The sequence below is a fragment of the Hemiscyllium ocellatum genome, chromosome 20 (assembly GCF_020745735.1).
Source record: "Hemiscyllium ocellatum isolate sHemOce1 chromosome 20, sHemOce1.pat.X.cur, whole genome shotgun sequence".
Lineage (NCBI taxonomy): Eukaryota > Metazoa > Chordata > Chondrichthyes > Orectolobiformes > Hemiscylliidae > Hemiscyllium > Hemiscyllium ocellatum.
This window is the reverse complement of record NC_083420.1, coordinates 53,086,012-53,102,931: the sequence shown is the minus strand read 5'-3', so window position 1 is coordinate 53,102,931 and position 16,920 is coordinate 53,086,012. Positions and strand designations below refer to the sequence as shown.

At 44.4% G+C, this 16,920-nt stretch overlaps 2 protein-coding genes across 2 annotated transcripts in view; one reads left to right on the top strand and one right to left on the bottom strand.

Moving 5' to 3' along the window:
- The first annotated feature begins 2,920 nt into the window (after nt 1-2,920).
- rps2 (ribosomal protein S2) lies at nt 2,921-8,435 on the top strand. Its single transcript, XM_060840867.1, has 7 exons — nt 2,921-3,086; nt 3,201-3,290; nt 3,383-3,490; nt 3,595-3,768; nt 4,125-4,284; nt 4,572-4,663; nt 8,315-8,435. Exons 1-7 carry the CDS (start codon nt 2,952-2,954, stop codon nt 8,393-8,395), a joined length of 840 nt encoding a protein of 279 aa, XP_060696850.1. The 5' UTR covers nt 2,921-2,951; the 3' UTR covers nt 8,396-8,435.
- Nucleotides 8,436-9,403: 968 nt separating this feature from the next.
- Nucleotides 9,404-16,920, bottom strand: part of ndufb10 (NADH:ubiquinone oxidoreductase subunit B10) — a 7,898-nt gene continuing 381 nt past the window's right edge. The window contains exons 2-4 of the mRNA XM_060840868.1: nt 13,862-14,000; nt 10,233-10,372; nt 9,404-9,668 (exon numbers count right to left, since the gene is read on the bottom strand). Of these exons, the coding sequence (XP_060696851.1) occupies nt 9,565-9,668; nt 10,233-10,372; nt 13,862-14,000 (383 nt within the window). The 3' untranslated portion in view covers nt 9,404-9,564. The remainder of the gene's footprint in view (nt 9,669-10,232; nt 10,373-13,861; nt 14,001-16,920) is intronic.

Below are 16,920 nucleotides of genomic sequence, written 5' to 3'. Positions count from 1 at the left end.
ACATTATGATATATACTCAGTCCGGGGTCGCCTCACATCCTATCGCGAGATCCCGGAGTCTTTAAAAGGCCTGCGCAGAACGCCTTCGGCCTTCTTTTTGAGAATTATCACGTAAGTAATGGCCGTTTGGCATTTCCGCAATCGGTTAAATATCTCAGCCATCCTCTTCACAGCAGCTCCGGCAGAGACGGCCGAGCACCTACCTGATCCTTATAAAGTGGTTCATGCGGATATTGTCTTCATTTAATGTAAAAAGAGTTCATAATATGAGCAGGTTTTGAGGGGGTGGTGTTCTGGTGGCTCCGCGGCCCGGCCACACTTACTCGGGTGGAGCCGGATTGTAGTGAGTGAATCCTCACGGTAAGGTTCACCTGTCTGGTACAGAGTGGGATGAAGGTGTTGGGCGGGGGGTGTTCTACCATTGATGCTCGGTCACTCTCACGGAGTCGGGCTCTGGGGCGCTGCAGGAGGCAGACCGTAACACACAGGAGCAGAAATCAGGCCATTCAGCCCATTGAGCCTGCTTCGCCATTCAGTCATGGCTGATTAGATTTCTCAAGTCTGTCTTCCTGCTTTCTCCCAGTAACCCTTGACACACAAGAACCTATCTATCTCAGTCTTAAATATACACAATGACCTGGTCTCCACAGCTTTCAGTGGCAGTGAATTCCATAGATTCTCTGCTCCCTGGTTGAAGTTTCACCTTAACTCTGTTTAGGTGCTAGTCTCTCTGACCAATGGAAATATCTTCTCAACATCTACTCTATCCAGGCCATTCAGTATGTTTCAATTAGATTCCCCCCCCCCACAATCCTTCTAAACCACCAAAGATCAAACGACCTCAAAACGTTTCTCGTGCTAAGCTTTTCATTGACTGACACCATTCTTGTGAATGTCCTCTGAACACGCTGTAGGGCCAATACATCCTTCTTGAGGTATGGCACCCAAAACTCTGTACAATACTCTTGATGTATAAGTGGTATTGGAGGAAATACTGCAACCTGCAAGAACATTAATTCTGGAACTGCAATCCTCCCTCTACAACATGTTTGAAAGATGATAAATTCAGTCAGGATCACGAATCCTAGATTACAGAAACTCAGTCCAAGAATAGTCTCATCATGCCATTGACTGCTGTTTGTCTGACCTGCTTTAACGTCTGTCAAAGAGTTTGGTTTTTCAGTATGTAGAGAGCAAAAATAAAAAGATATCTTATACTCAGCAGAGTGGTGGTTTACAGATACATAAGAGTTGTAGGTTTCTCTGTGGTAGTGGTCTTGCCTCAGGGACCTGAATTCAGAAGTCCTATCCCAAGTCAGTATGTTCATCATATGAGATGCTCTTCCCAGATGAGATTGAATTGAGGCCTTACAGCTTCCACAGTGAATTTCATGGCTTCACCCTGCAAAAGAATGGGTTGACCTTGCCACTGTCTGACCAATATTTATTCCTGAGGTTACCGTGAAGGACTACTCTCCTCGTCTGAGGTGTGGTGAACCTCTGGTTAAACCACCACTCTAATGAAGAACAGCTGTATTGTCTGGTAGGACTATAGCGACTTTACCTTTATTTATCTCTTTAACCAGCAATGCAAGAGTTTGTACCATCATTACCTCATCACTGGCTTTACAAATTGCTGCATTTCCTGATTAAAACTGACTAAAATTTAACTAGGTGAAAGTGAGGGCTGTAGGTGCTGGAGACCAGAGTCAAGAGTGTGGCCCTGGAAAAGCACAGCAGGTCAGGCAGCATCCAAGGAGCAGGAAAATTGAAGTTTTGGTCAAAAGCCCTTCATCAGGAATGTCCCCGATGCTGGGCTTTTACCTGAAACGTGACTAAAATTTAACAAGTTTACTGGTAGTAAATTTTGGAATATTGTGAAAGGGAGTATATAAATTGCGGAGTTATCAAGTAAAGCTGAGTGGAATGATCAGTGCAAAGCATGAATTCATTGAATCTTTGAATTTAAAAGCAGGAAGGTCATATTGCAGCTGTACAGGATGCTGTTGAGGCCACACCTGGAGTTCTGCATGCAGCTTTGGTCTCCTTAGTTGAGAAACAATGTACTGGCACTCGAGGGGCTGTAGAAGAGGTTCACTAGGTTGATTCGGAGTTGAGGGGGTTGGCTTATGAAGAGAGACGAAGTAGACTGGGGTTATATTCATAAGATTCCCCTTCATTTTTCTGAATTCTAATCAGAAAATTACAGTGGGGGGAGTAGATAGGATAGAGGGTAGAGAAGATGTTGCCACTGGTGGGTGAAACTAGGACAAGAGGGCATTGCCTCAAAATTAGGGGGAGCGGATTTAGAACTGCATTGAGTAGGAAGTTCTTCAACCAGAGGCTTGTGAATCTGTGGCATTCCCTGTCCAGTGAAGTACTACTTCAGTAAATATTTTTAAAGCTAAGATAGATTTTTGTTTTGAACAGTAAAGGAATTAAGGATTATACTGAGAGGGCAGGTAAGGAGAGCTGAGGCCACAAAAATATAGCCATGATCTTACTGAATGGCGGAGCAGGCTTGAAGGGACAGATGGTGTACTCCTGCTCCTAGTTCTTATGTCCTTTGGCCCTTGCACATTGCTTCCCTTCCTCTGCAGCATTTCCTTTTGAGCATCTAATTTCCCAGTGAAAATTAGTTTTGGATATGTTTTCACCACCCTTTCAGACAGAACACATTTAGAGGAAATGAAGTTTCCTAGATTGAGATGGTCCAAAGAAAAGGTTATTTCCTTTGGCAAGATGATTGTCCTCCATTAATACAAAACATGACTGGCTGTAGTTTACACTAGTAAAGTTGGAAAAGAATTATTTAAATGTTATTGTGCAAGTGCAGCTTTCCTTGGTCCCTGCGCCTTGGAAGCAGCACAATGTAATTTGCACAGCAACTGAGTCAGCTTCCGAAAATGTGTGTATTGTGACGTAAGGTTTTGATTTTATATTTGTAGCAAATGGCGGACGACGCCGGTGGTAGAGGAGGCTTCCGCGGTGGCTTCGGCTCTGGTGGCCGTGGGCGGGGCCGAGGCCGCGGGCGGGGACGTGGCAGGGGTCGTGGTGCCCGTGGTGGAAAGGCTGAAGATAAGGAGGTAAGGTGCACATTACCATTTCTTCTTCTAATAGGTTTTGCATTATTAGAACCACAAAATGAATTATTTTGGTACAAGTCCTGATGCATGTCGCCTTTTCTCCCCCTTCCACAGTGGGTGCCCGTAACTAAACTTGGTCGTTTGGTAAAAGATATGAAAATCAAAAGTCTGGAGGAAATTTATCTCTTCTCCCTTCCTATCAAGGTAATATTGATGAGATAATTAGATTGAGTGGATCAATCAGTTTCTAGAATCTACTCAACAGTGGACTTGTATACACATTTTCTTTATTGTAGGAGTCTGAAATAATTGACTTCTTCCTGGGATCAGCCTTGAAGGACGAGGTTCTCAAGATCATGCCCGTACAGAAGCAAACCCGTGCTGGTCAACGCACAAGGTTTAAGGTAAACTTTCTGTCTGGCTATGGACGGTTCCCATCAACTTTATTCGACATGAATTTCCTTGACTTCTAATATGGAGTTCTAATGTTATTCTTCAAACGTTTTAGGCTTTTGTTGCAATTGGTGACTATAATGGACATGTTGGATTGGGTGTCAAATGCTCGAAGGAAGTGGCCACTGCAATTCGTGGGGCTATCATTCTGGCCAAGCTGTCAATCATTCCTGTAAGGAGGGGCTACTGGGGTAACAAAATTGGAAAACCCCACACTGTACCATGCAAGGCAAGTACAAATACAATTGAATAATTGGTTTCAGTTAAAGGAGATTTAATTTTAGTGCTGACCCTTAGAAAGAGTATTAACTACAGCCAGTACTGCATAATCATTTCGGCTGCATCAGCATATTGATGTGCACGAGTTACCCAATCCTAGGAAGATTTACATGTCAGTGAAAGTACTATTACGGTTTGTGTGATATTTGGTTCTGCACTGATGGGAATTGCTTGAAGTTTGAACAGCCAGTCTTATACAGTGTCTTGTCGTTTTAAGTCAGAGAAAGATTTTCATCACTTTTATTTGTGGAGAACTAATTTTATGATGTATTGACAACACACTGTAACAATATCTTAATGTTCCAGGTGACTGGGCGTTGTGGTTCAGTCTTGGTGCGTCTGATCCCTGCTCCACGTGGTACCGGTATTGTCTCAGCTCCAGTCCCCAAGAAACTACTCCAGATGGCTGGTATTGACGATTGCTACACCTCTGCTAGAGGCTGCACGGCCACACTGGGCAACTTTGGTAAGTTAGGCTTTTACCTCCAGTGGACAGACAAAGGTTTTCATTTGCTGCTTTGGTTTTATATATTTTCCAAAATACTGTTGAATTCTCTCAGCTCTGCTCAATTCACCTGACGGTGGTGTATTTGGCAAATTAAGAGAGTGAGAGAAAAATGGAGCACTGCACGGCAGGTAGACTTCTGTGTAGTTTACCTGTTCCATTTGAAGCTCAACATGTTTGGAAATTTCATTTTGTAAAGTAAAAGATGTTGTTCTTCTCCTGTAATGTACTGTTTTGTTTGTCTACAGCTAAAGCAACATTTGATGCCATCTCAAAGACCTACAGTTATCTGACCCCGGACCTGTGGAAGGAGACTGTGTTTACCAAAGCCCCGTACCAGGTTTGAAAGCTAAATTAATTGTGTTTTCTTGGAAATATGATGTGATTTAGAAATTTGGCACAATTCTTTGCTTTTATGTTATCTCAACTGTTACACCATATCACCTGTGTCTGGAGCTCTCAACCTTTTTGGCTTCTGAGGCACAATGTTTTCTGTCCTGTTTTAGGGAAAAATCTACCCACCAATTTTGAAGTTAGGTAGCCACTTAACTGTACTGGGCCAGATTTCCGGTTAATGGCAATCTTAAAGTTGCTACTTCTGGCCCTTTCTTTACAAAAAGAGGGAGATTCTGAAAAGGGCTCCCTAACAAAAGAGCCATACTTCAACTCTTGACATTCTTAATCTGGCACAAAACTGTCAGAGAGAGGAAAATCACGGCCCCCTTTTCACAACAGTCGGATGTGTATCTGAATTTGAAGGCACAGAGAGCCATTTTGACAGCTTCTATTGGGAGTGAGTACTTAAGGTAATTGTGATAGAACATAGAACATAGAAGGATACAGCGCAGTACAGGCCCTTCGGCCCTCGATGTTGCGCCGACCGAATCCTACCTAACCTATACTAGCCCAATAACTTCCAAATGCCTATCCAATGCCCGCTTAAATGACCATAAAGAAGGAGAGTTCACCACTGATACGGGCAGGGCATTCCATGAACTCACAACCCGCTGTGTGAAGAATCTACCCCTAACATCTGTCCTATACCTACCACCCCTTAATTTAAAGCTATGTCCCCTAGTAACACCTGACTCCATTAGCGGTAAGAGGTTCTTAGTATCTACCCTATCTAAACCCCTAATCATCTTATACACTTCTATCAGATCTCCCCTAAACCTCCTCTTCTCCAATGAGAACAGCCCCAAGTGCCTCAGCCTTTCCTCATAAGATTTTCCTACCATTCCAGGCAACATCCTGGTAAACCTCCTCTGCACTCGTTCTAAAGCTTCCACATCCTTCCTATAGTATGGCGACCAAAACTGCACACAATACTCCAGATGAGGCCTCACCAGAGTCTTATACAACTGCAACATGACCTCAGGACTCCGGAACTCAATTCCTCTGCCAATAAAGCCCAGTACACCATATGCCTTCCTCACAGCACTATTTACCTGGGTGGCAACTTTCAGAGATCTGTGTACATAGACACCAAGATCCCTCTGCTCATCCACACTACCAAGTAGCCTACCATTAGCCCAGTAATCCATCATCTTGTTATTCCTACCAAAGTGAACGACTTCGCACTTAGCTACATTGAATTCCATTTGCCACATTTCTGCCCAGCTCTGCAACTTATCTATATCCCGCTGTAACCTACCACTTCCTTCCTCACTATCCACAACTCCACCGACTTGTGTCATCCGCAAACTTGCTTACCCAGCTTTCAAGTCCTTCCTCTAGATCATTTATAAAGATAACAAAAAGCAATGGTCCCAAAACAGATCCTTGTGGTACACCGCTAGTAACTGCGCTCCAAGATGAACATAATCCATCAACTACTACCCTCTGTCTCCTTCCAGCCAGCCAATTCCTAATCCAAACCTCTAATGTATCCTCAATGCCATACCTCCGAAGTTTTAGCATTAGCCTACCATGGGGAACCTTATCGAACGCCTTACTAAAATCCATATACACAACATCTACTGCTTTACCCTCATCCACTTCCTTAGTCACCTTCTCAAAGAACTCAATAAGGTTTGTGAGGCACGACCTGCCCTTCACAAAACCATGCTGGCTATCCCTGATCACGTTATTCCTACCCAGATGTTCATAAATCTTATCCCTTACCATTCTCTCTAAGACTTTGCCCACCACTGAAGTCAGACTCACTGGCCTATAGTTACTAGGGCTATCCCTACTCCCTTTCTTGAACAATGGGACCACATTCGCTATCCTCCAGTCCTCTGGTACTATTCCCGTTGACAATGACGACATAAAAATCCAGGCCAATGGCTCTGCTATCTCCTCCCTAGCTTCCCATAGGATCCTGGGGTAAATGCCATCAGGCCCAGGAGACTTATCTATATTCATCCTTTCCAATATTCCCAAAACCTCTTCCCTGCATATTTCCAGGGCATCCATTCTAATTATTTGTGATTCCATATTCACATCAGCAACAGTGTCCTGTTCCTGAGTGAATACTGATGAAAAGTACTGATTTAATGTCTCTCCAATCTCCTCCGCCTCCACACACAACTTCCCACTACTATCCTTGACTGGACCGATACCTACCCTAGTCATCCTTTTATTCTTGACATACCTATAGAAAGCCTTTGGGTTTTCCCTAATCCTACCAGCTAAAGACTTTTCATGTCCCCTTCTCGCTTCTCTTAGCTCCCTCTTTAGCTCCTTCCTGGCTACCTTATAACTCTCAATCGCCCCAACTGAACCTTCACGCCTCATCTTTACATATGCCGCCTTCTTCCCTTTCACAAGGGACTCCAATTCCTTACTAAACCACGGCTGCCTCACAAGGCCCTTTACACCATGCCTGACTGATCTTAAAAGTACTGGGAGGTTAGGGTCCCAGATGGATACAAGGGGATATGGGGGGTTGTTAACTGTATTGTCTAACTTTTACTGAGTAACTACTTAGCTTAATTTCATTGGAATCCTCTGATACCTTTGCTTTTTATGGAGACTTTCATAGGATTCCAGGCACCATTATTTTTCTAGAGTGAATCTTGTTACTGGAACTCATTTTGAAAACACTCCGGTGGTTGCTTTAGACCATTTCTGTATATTTTCATTGCATCACTGCTGGTGAAAATAAGTGGCTTATGTTCTGAGCTCTAGAATAGTCTTTCCCATCATGCTTGTGTTAACTGCCCCCATGTCCAAAAACACTACAAACAACCCTTTGGTTATCTGTACAGTGATTTTGTCAAAGTTTGTGATGTGAGGGAAATGAGGTTGTTGATGCATTCATGATACTGTGTGCTGATTGGGAGAAACATTTGTTTCACACAAACACAAAAACAATCCACTTACATTCTGAGACATTCACAGGTTTATCATCTACAATCTTCTCTGTAAATTTCACTTTTGTGAATGGCCATTTTTGTCATTGTGCCACCACAGCCCCTTCTTGACTGCTGTGTGGACACACCGGCATGCAGTTTGATAGATAAATTGATCATTTGTTGACTAATGTTTCAGTGAGTTGAACTGACCTGACCTGAAATATATTTACCTTCAGGAAAAAGTGTATTTTTGTTTCTCCAACTTAAAAACCTTGACAATAGAATTCAAAGTTTGCTTGATTTTCCATTATTTTTGAACCTCCTTCCCATTTTCCTGCGATCTGAATAAAGACTTCTCACTAAGACTGGGTGTGCTGTGGCCACTCTATTGCTCCAGCAGCTCCTCAATGAAAGTCCAAAGCCACTTAGAACTGAGCTGGAAGCTAGCCAATCAGCTGTGCTGAAGAGGAGTCTAGACACTATTCTACTTCAGATGCTTGTACTTGAAGCTTGTTCAATTGGTTCACTTTTTCTAATTGTTTTATTTTGGTTGATGTTGTAAGGGGGTTAGATTTCCAGGTTGAGAATCTCTAACCGAGATAATATGCCATTGACCTGTTACCCAATGTTTAAAGTATGCATTTTATATTTCAAAACTTGTTCTAAAGTTCTTTTTCCTTATTTCCTTTTAGGAATTCACTGATCATCTGGCCAAGACCCACACCCGTGTGTCTGTTCAGAGGTCCCAGTCAGCTGTTGCTCCAGCAACATAAAGCATTTATGCAAAGAATGAAATAAAAATCTGTTGCATAATCTTGTTTATTGTGATTGTTGTTTTGGGTTCGGTTGGGATGCTGGTGAGGGGCTATTTTTGGATCCAGTGAACCTTTCGCAGAGGAAGGGTCACTAGACCTGGAATGTTAACTCTGACTTCTCTGCACAGATGCTGCCAGACCTGCTGACTTTTTCAGCAACTTGTATTTTTGTTGCTTTTCTAAATGGTTGCTCAGTCGTGTTGCCCTCGAGTTAGTATTAAGAGAACTATTACAGAATCATAGGGCATGGAAATGGACCCTTTGGTCCAACCGGTCCATGCCGAACATAATCCCAAAACAAACTTGTCCCACCTGCCTGCTTCTGGCCCATATCCCTCCCAACCTTTCCTCTTCATGCACCTATTCAAATACCTCTCACTTGGCACTTGAATACAGCTTTGAAGGCAGAATGCATTGAATTAGCCAAGCTATGTTGAATTTCCCTGTAATGTGCAGGCTAGATGGAGTAGCCAAGGTAAATGCAGTGTTAAAAGGTTGGGGGCAGCAGAGGTACTATGCGGTAGGTCAGTGCAGACTTGAAGGGCCAAATGTCGTCTAACTACACTCGGGATTCTGATTGCCTTAAATCTACAATTAGCAAAAGAACTGGCAGCAACACTAGTTTTGCACTGTGTGAAAAGGAGGCAACAGTTCAATTCTGAAAAATACAATCTGAAGGACAACGGAGAGTGGAACTAATTGGATAGCTCCACAGAAAAGCTTACCCAACTATGACAGACTGATGTTTTATGTTGTTGAATATGACCAGTATTGTCATGAATTCCAGCATTTGATGTGGTGTGGTATCTTGTTTCCCCTTGGTGTTTTCTTCATTCTTACTGAAAAGGACGACTTTTGATTCCCACCCTCATTGCTCTTGAAATGGCTTGCTGAGCCATTTCAGAGACCAAGTCAGCAAGGTTTTTAATTAACAATGTTGTAAGAGAATCTTAAGGACAAAACAGATAAGTTATGGCATGTTATTTTATAAGGGTCCATATGCTGGAGTTACATTCCTGTGAAATATAGCATTTTTAACAATTTGAACACATTCAGACTATACATTATAGATGACAGTTTGTCATAAAAGTAATTTTGAAAGAACATCACTTTCTGGTGGGACCTGTTCATGCTTCAGATGCTGCCTGCTCCCTCTCCTTCTCCTCAATCATTCGATGTTTCTGTTTCATTAGACACTTTCTGCTACTAGCATAAGCTCCCAGGTCACCATCTGCAAAAAGAATAGTAGTAAATTAAACTGCAAATCAACAGCAAGGTTCATCCACCTCAATGTGATTTTATGCAAACACAACCGCATCCCATATTTTTGTTCATCGAAAGATGTCCTTATTAAGAAATACAACATTTATCTGCCTTATGAAGGATAATAGCAGGTAGCTTGCACAACAGGCTCCACATGCAGTACTCGGATAATGACTAGATCATGTTTTTGTGATGTAATTTGAGCAGTAAATCCCCTGAACGCAAGACAGAACTTCTCCTTTCTGATGCATTTATTTGGATGGAGGAGGAAGATGGGGTTCAATTTTATAACTTACCCTGAAGACCGAATTTCTGAATATGCAACACTCCCTCAATATTGCACTGAAGTGTCAGACGTGATTATTGTGCATAATTTGAGCTGGAAGCCAGAACATTCAGACTCTGATGCAAGAGTGCTTAACAAATGCTTAAAAAAGGAGTTGTTAGATAAGATGCAGTTCAATTTTCTTTAAACTACACATTAAACTGATCATAACATTACACAAATCATTAGTCTGCAAATATGACTTACATCTTGATTGGTAGCCTTTTGCTCCCTGCTTGAATTGTTCGAGCTCCTTAGCACAATTCTGTACGTAGCTGTGCCCTTCCCTCTGCTGACAGGCCCTCAGACGCTCCTGAAGAATTTTCATAATTTCCTGATCAACCTTGCTGCAAAACAAAGTGCAAGTTTACTCAAACCAGTAAAACAGAAGTACTGCTGTTTGACAGCAAAAGATCTGCTGATTCAGAGATTTCAGTCTTGGCAAATACTGGAAAATAAGCTTCTGTCAAATGAGTGAAATCTACTACAACCTTCAGAAAACTGACAGAACTTCGATCAGGTCATTCCACTGCATTCTCTTGTCTACAGAAAGAAAAAAAGTCTCGGCCTGTTCAGCCGTTCCAGAAATGCATATTGTCTCAGTTCTAATCTTGATGTATTTTGCCACCTTAACCACTGATATTTAGTGGCAGCAGTATGGCAATACCTATAAGATGCATTGCAGAAATTCTTCAAGATTTGAAGGTGCAGATATCGGACTGGGCTGTACAAAGTTTAAAAATCACAATACCAAGTTATAGTCCAACACATTTATTTGGAAGCACTAGCTTTCGGAGTGCTGCTCCTTTGTCAGGTGGTTGTGAACCTGATGAAGGAGCAGTGCTCCCAAATAAATGTGTTGGACTATAACTGGTGATGTGTGATTTTTAACAAAATTCTTCAAGGTTTCTTGGCTAACACCTTCCAAACACACAACCTCCACCATTTAGAAGGTCAAGGACAGTAGTTACACTGGAATGCCACAACCTGCAAGATCCCCTCCAAGCTGCTCACCACCCTTTTGTGCAAATGTATCACTGTTCCTTTGCTGGGTCAAAATCCTTGAAATTTCCTCCTCAAGTACACGGAGGGCCAGCCTGCAGTACGTGAAATGCAGCAATTCAAGGAGGCAGTTCACCACCACCTTTCCAAAGGCAATTAGGGATGGGTAATAAATGCTGCAACAACGATATTACAACGGATAAATAAAAGCTGAAGCAAGCATGGGACTGGTGGAGGTTGAAAGCAGGGAATTAAAAACAGAATAAGGAAATGGTGGATCATTTAGAACAACATTTTGCATTGGTATTCATGGCAAAAAGCATATAAATATTATAAAGATAACTGATAAGAAAGGTGCTAATGTTAGGAAAGATCTTGTAACAGTCTCTATCAAAGGCAAGGTATTTGACAAATTAACGGGACTAATGATGTCAGCATTGTTCCCTCTAAGCTGCAGGGCTGTGCTTGCATGCAGCCAGTTCGACGTTCTGCACATGACAATGGGTGTACCAATCCTGATCATGGTATTGACTTCCAACTGAGGAGTCACTGCAGCACCTGAACCTCACAGGTCTGTGCAACTGGAAAGAAAACCAGTGTGATGCTGACCACCAGGACCTGATGGCCCACATCCAAAGGAACTGGCTGCAGAGAAACTGGAGACATTGGCCAAAATATTCCAGGACTCTCAGGATCACAGGAGGGTTCAAGTCCAATGGAAAATGACTAATGCGTCATTTCTGTTCAAGAAGGAAGACAGATAGAATGCAGTACACATAGGCCAATTAGAGGGTTCTGGAGGTTACATCACAGAATATTTAAAAGAGCAAGTCAATAGTTTTTGAAAGATCAAGGAGTTGAGGGTTATGAGGAACTAGCATGGAATAGGAGTTAATGTCTGGGATAGATCAGACATGATGTTATGAATAATAGGACAGACTTAAAGGGTTGCAGGTAGATAGGATAGTGAAGACGGCATTTGGTACGCTTGTCTTTATTGGTCAGAGTATTGAGTACAGGAGTTGGGAGGTCATGTTGCGGATGTACAGGACATTCGTTAGGCTACTTTTAGAATAGTGTGTGCAATTCTGGGCTCCCTCCCGTCGGAAGGATGTTGTGAATCTTGAAAGGGATTCAGAAACGATTTAAAAGGATGTTGCCAGGGTTGGAGAATTTGAGCTATAGGAAGAGGTTAAGTAGGCTGGGCTGTTTTTCCTGAGGCGTCAGGGTCTGAGGGGTGACCTTACAGAGGTTTACAAAATCATGACAGGCAAGGGTAGGGTGAATAGCCAAGGTGTTTTCCCTAGGGCACGAGTGTCCAAAACTAGAAAGCATAGGTTTAAGGTGAGAGGAGAAAGGTTTAAAAGGGACTTGAGAGGCAACTTTGTCACTTAGAGAGAGGTGCATGTATGGAATGAGCTGCTAGAGGAATTGGTGGAGGCTGGTACAATTACAGCATTTAAAAGGCATTTGGATGGGATTATGAATAGGAAGGGTTGAGGGGGATATGGGCCAAATGCTGGCAAATGGGACTAGATTAACTTAGGATATCTGGTCAGCATAACGAATTGGATTGAACGGTCTGTTTCTGTGCTGTTCAGCTCCATGACTCTCCTCTTTCTTATTAAGCTTTTCATCACTTCCCTTTCCTTACACTACATCCGTTTACTGCTCTACCCCATTCAGATTCTACCCAAACACTGAAAGAACTGCAGATGCTGGAAACCAGAAACGAAAACAGAAATTGCTGGAAAACATCAGAACTGGAGGAAAGATCACTGGACCTGAAACAATAACTCTAGTTTCTCTCCACAGACGCTGCCAGATCTGCTGAGCCTTTCCAGCAATTTCTGTTTTGGTTTCTACCCAAACACTATCTGAATTGCAGGTCTGCCAAGAGTAAATAGGGGTTGGAAGTCAAATGCCCAGACAGGGTACAAGTATTCAATGGCCTCCTTCTGTGCTGAATCATTTTATGAGAGAAGGGGAATGGACAAAGACAGCCAATAAGAAATATGATAAAGAGATAAACGATAGATGGAAAAGCAAGAAGTGGTAGCTCAATTAGTGCAAGAGAATCTACAGTAAAATCTGATTTCAAAATGTCAAAAGCAGACATTTTGGAGGCCTGCATCTGAAAATTGAGGTGGTACACAGACAATCTTGACCCAACATTTTGAGGATCAAAGTGCAGGCCTTTTTGTTTTTACTCTAATAGGATGTGGGACTCGCCTGGTAGGTCAGCATTTGCCATGCATTCTAACTGTTTCTTGATAAGGTGATGAGTGAGCAGTCTTATGGAGTCACAGAGTCATACAGCACAGAAACTGACCCTTCCGCCCAACTCATCCATGCCGAACGTAATTCCAAACTAAACTAGTCCCATTTGCCTGGTCCTGGCCCATATCCTTCCAAACCTTGTCTATTAATCTATCGCTCCAAACGTCTTTTAAACGTTGTAATTGTGGCCACACCCACAACTTTCTCAGGAAGTTCATTCCATACATGCACCATCCTCTGAGTAAAAAAATTGCCTCTCATATCTTCCTCTCACCTGGAACACAGGGACACTCACAGTGCTACCAAGGAGGGAGTTCAAGGATTTTGACCTCAACTACTGTGAAGCAATGGCATTACAGTTTCAAGTCAGAGTGGTGCTTGGAAGGGAACTTTGAGGAAATGAGTGCAAAAGGTGAATATAATTGCATTTACCAGAGATTGTCTTTAATAATTTTGCACGTCAATTTCTATCTCACAGAAAAATCATAACCAGTAAAATACCAATTATAGAATCTACATCAATAGAAATTTAAAATTTGTAATCAGGTACATACTAGTCTCTTCTCCACTGCATCTCTGCCTCATAGTAACAGAGGAAATCACCCAAAGTGCACTCCGTCAAATCTGGCACTCGTCTGAAATGTCGGTGATAGTAATAGAACTTGTTTTTTTCTCGCTGGCGTTCCACCCAATCTGCAAAACAATTTGAAAAAAAAACCCCACAAATTTCGCAGAACAAATCCACGATTATCAATACAAAATGAGGATGTTGGAAATAATACAGATCTAAGATGCCCTTTTGTTACTAATTATTGTTTGTCCATCCCACAATCTGAGTAACGTATCACACTGTAAAACGTTCTTAATTAAATAGATTAAACTGCACTGTTCACAACTGGCATTGAACCACAGAGAACGGATACAGACCCTTCAGTCCAACTTGTCCATGCCAACCAGATATCTAGTCTCATTTGTCAGCATTTGGCCCATATCCCTCTAAAATCTTCCTATTCATATACCCATCCTGATGCTTTTTAAATGTTGTAACTGTACCTGCCTGTACCACTTCCTCTGGCACCTCCCTCTGCATGAAAAGGTTGCTCCTTAGGTCCCTTTTAAATCTTTCCTCTCTCATCTTAAACCTATGCCGTCTACTTTTGGACTCAACCTACCCTTGGAAAAAGACCTTTGTTATTCACCCCATCCTTGTCCCTCATGATTTTATAAACCTTTATAAATTGACCCCTCAGGTTCTGATGGTCCAGGGAAAAGGTCCCAGCCTATATGTACGGTATGATCTGTCTGAAAAACACACAATACTTTTCACTGTATTTCAGTATGTGACAATAATAAATCAAATCAATTCAGCCTCTCTATGTTTTTGCTATTATTCCAAAAAATCATTACATGCGTGCGTAATGTCAAATTAGCCCATTGTACAGAACAATGTTTCAGTTGGCAAATGTACTCTGGGCAGACAGTCCACTCACAGTCAGGTGATAGATTAAGCTGAACAGTTTCTCCCATGAAGGTATGATCTAGTCCTGATGCTGAGGAGGGCTTTGGGGAAGTGTGCAGGGGATCCAGGGAGAGGGGAAGGGACTTTCCTCTTTAGTTTTGCCTTGCATCAAGTTGACACACTCAACCTGATTTTCCTGATCACAACTGGAGATAAAGCCATAGGCAGTTGAGGAACCAACTGAAGACTTAGCACAACCCAAAAGGCAACTCAAAATCAGGGCTGATACAAACATGAAAAGCTGTTGTAACTAGGAAATTTCCTCATGTCATTGCTCTGCTAGTGAGCAATTCCATCCTGTGATAATCAGGATGGAACGTGATATAGAGATGGAGCATGGTTCTTTCGTATTCTAGCACAAACTCATAGATCATTGTTGTTCTGATCTTTATCAGTGTTAGGCAGCTGGAGAGTTGGTGTCAATGCTGTAAAATTAACAAAACTCCTAAACCAGAACAGCATTACCTGCTGTATCAGAAAGATGAGAATTAATGCAAATATTGTTTGAACTTCTTGCCTTAACCATTGCAGCATTTGGAGAGTAACCTCCTATGGTCTGGTAGAAACATCCAATCTCATGCTACATCATACAGAGGAGATTCTCTGCGTCCAGCTGTTGGGGAGCTGAAGGTCATTCAGCCACTGGACGACTTTGAGCTGCTGAACCCACTTCCTCCGACCCTCGGGAGATACACCTTGCCCACCCACCCCTTGTTTCGCCTCTCACACACCCGCTAGCTCCCCTTGTATACCCATCCTCTACTCCTCTCTTCCCTCATAAACCACACACTCAAATTTTCCTGACCCCATCCTCTCTCATTTTTCCCAACCTTCTCAGCCCATTCCCTCTGACCCCTCAACCCCCTCCCCATTCCCCCTGACCCCTCAACCCCCTCCCCATTCCCCTGATCCCTCAACCCCCACCACCTCATTCCCCCCAACCCCTCAACCCCCTCCCCATTCCCCCCGACCCCTCTACCCCCTCCCCATTCCCCCTGACCCCTCAACCCCATCCCTCCCCATTCCCCCGACCCCTCAACCCCCTCCCCATTCCCCCTGACCCCTCATCCCCCTCCGGCCCCATTCCCCTGACCCCTGAACGCCCTCCCAATTCCCCCCTGACCCCTCAACCCCCTCCCTCCCCGTTCCCCCCGACCCCTCAAACCCCTCCCTCCCCGTTCCCCCCGACCCCTCAACCCCCTCCCTCCCCATTCCCCCGAACCCTCAACCCCCTCCCTCCCCATTCCCCCCGACCCCTCAACCCCCTCCCTCCCCATTCCCCCGACCCCTCAAACCCCTCCCTCCCCATTCCCCCCGACCCCTCAAACCCCTCCCTCCCCATTCCCCCGACCCCTCAACCCCCTCACTCCCCATTCCGCCTGACCCCTCAACCCTCTCCCGCCACATTCCCCCCGACCCCTCAACCCCCTCCCTCCCCATTCCCCCTGACCCCTCAACCCTCTCCCGCCTCATTCCCCCCTCACTCTCCCTCCCGCCTCATTCCCCCCGACCCCTCAACCCCCTCCCTCCCCATTCCCCCTGACCCCTCAACCCTCTCCCGCCTCATTCCCCCCTCACTCTCCCTCCCGCCTCAATCCCCCCGACCCCTCAACCCCGTCCCTCCCCATTCCCCCTGACCCCTCAACTCTCTCCCGCCTCATTCCCCCCGATCCCTCAACCCTCTCCCGCCTCATTCCCCCCGACCCCTCAACCCCCCCCATTCCCCCTCACTCTCCCTCCCGCCTCATTCCCCCGACCCCTCAACCCCGTCCCTCCCCATTCCCCCGACCCCTCAACCCGTCCCTCCCCATTCCCCCTGACCCCTCAACCCTCTCCCGCCTCATTCCCCCCGACCCCTCAACCCCCTCCCTCCCCATTCCCCCGACCCCTCAACCCTCTCCCGCCTCATTCCCCCCTCACTCTCCCTCCCGCCTCATTCCCCCCGACCCCTCAACCCCGTCCCTCCCCATTCCCCCGACCCCTCAACCCCGTCCCTCCCCATTCCCCCTGACCCCTCAACCCTCTCCCGCCTCATTCCCCCTGACCCCTCAACCCTCTCCCGCCTCATTCCCCCTGACCCCTCAACCCTCTCCC

Excerpts from the sequence above, each read along its gene's own strand:
- rps2 (XM_060840867.1), top strand. The coding sequence starts at position 2,952 with ATGGCGGACGACGCCGGTGGTAGAGGAGGCTTCCGCGGTGGCTTCGGC. Across the intron at positions 3,769-4,124 it reads CCCACACTGTACCATGCAAG|GTGACTGGGCGTTGTGGTTC; the intron begins GCAAGTACAAAT and ends TTAATGTTCCAG. Across the intron at positions 4,664-8,314 it reads TTACCAAAGCCCCGTACCAG|GAATTCACTGATCATCTGGC; the intron begins GTTTGAAAGCTA and ends ATTTCCTTTTAG.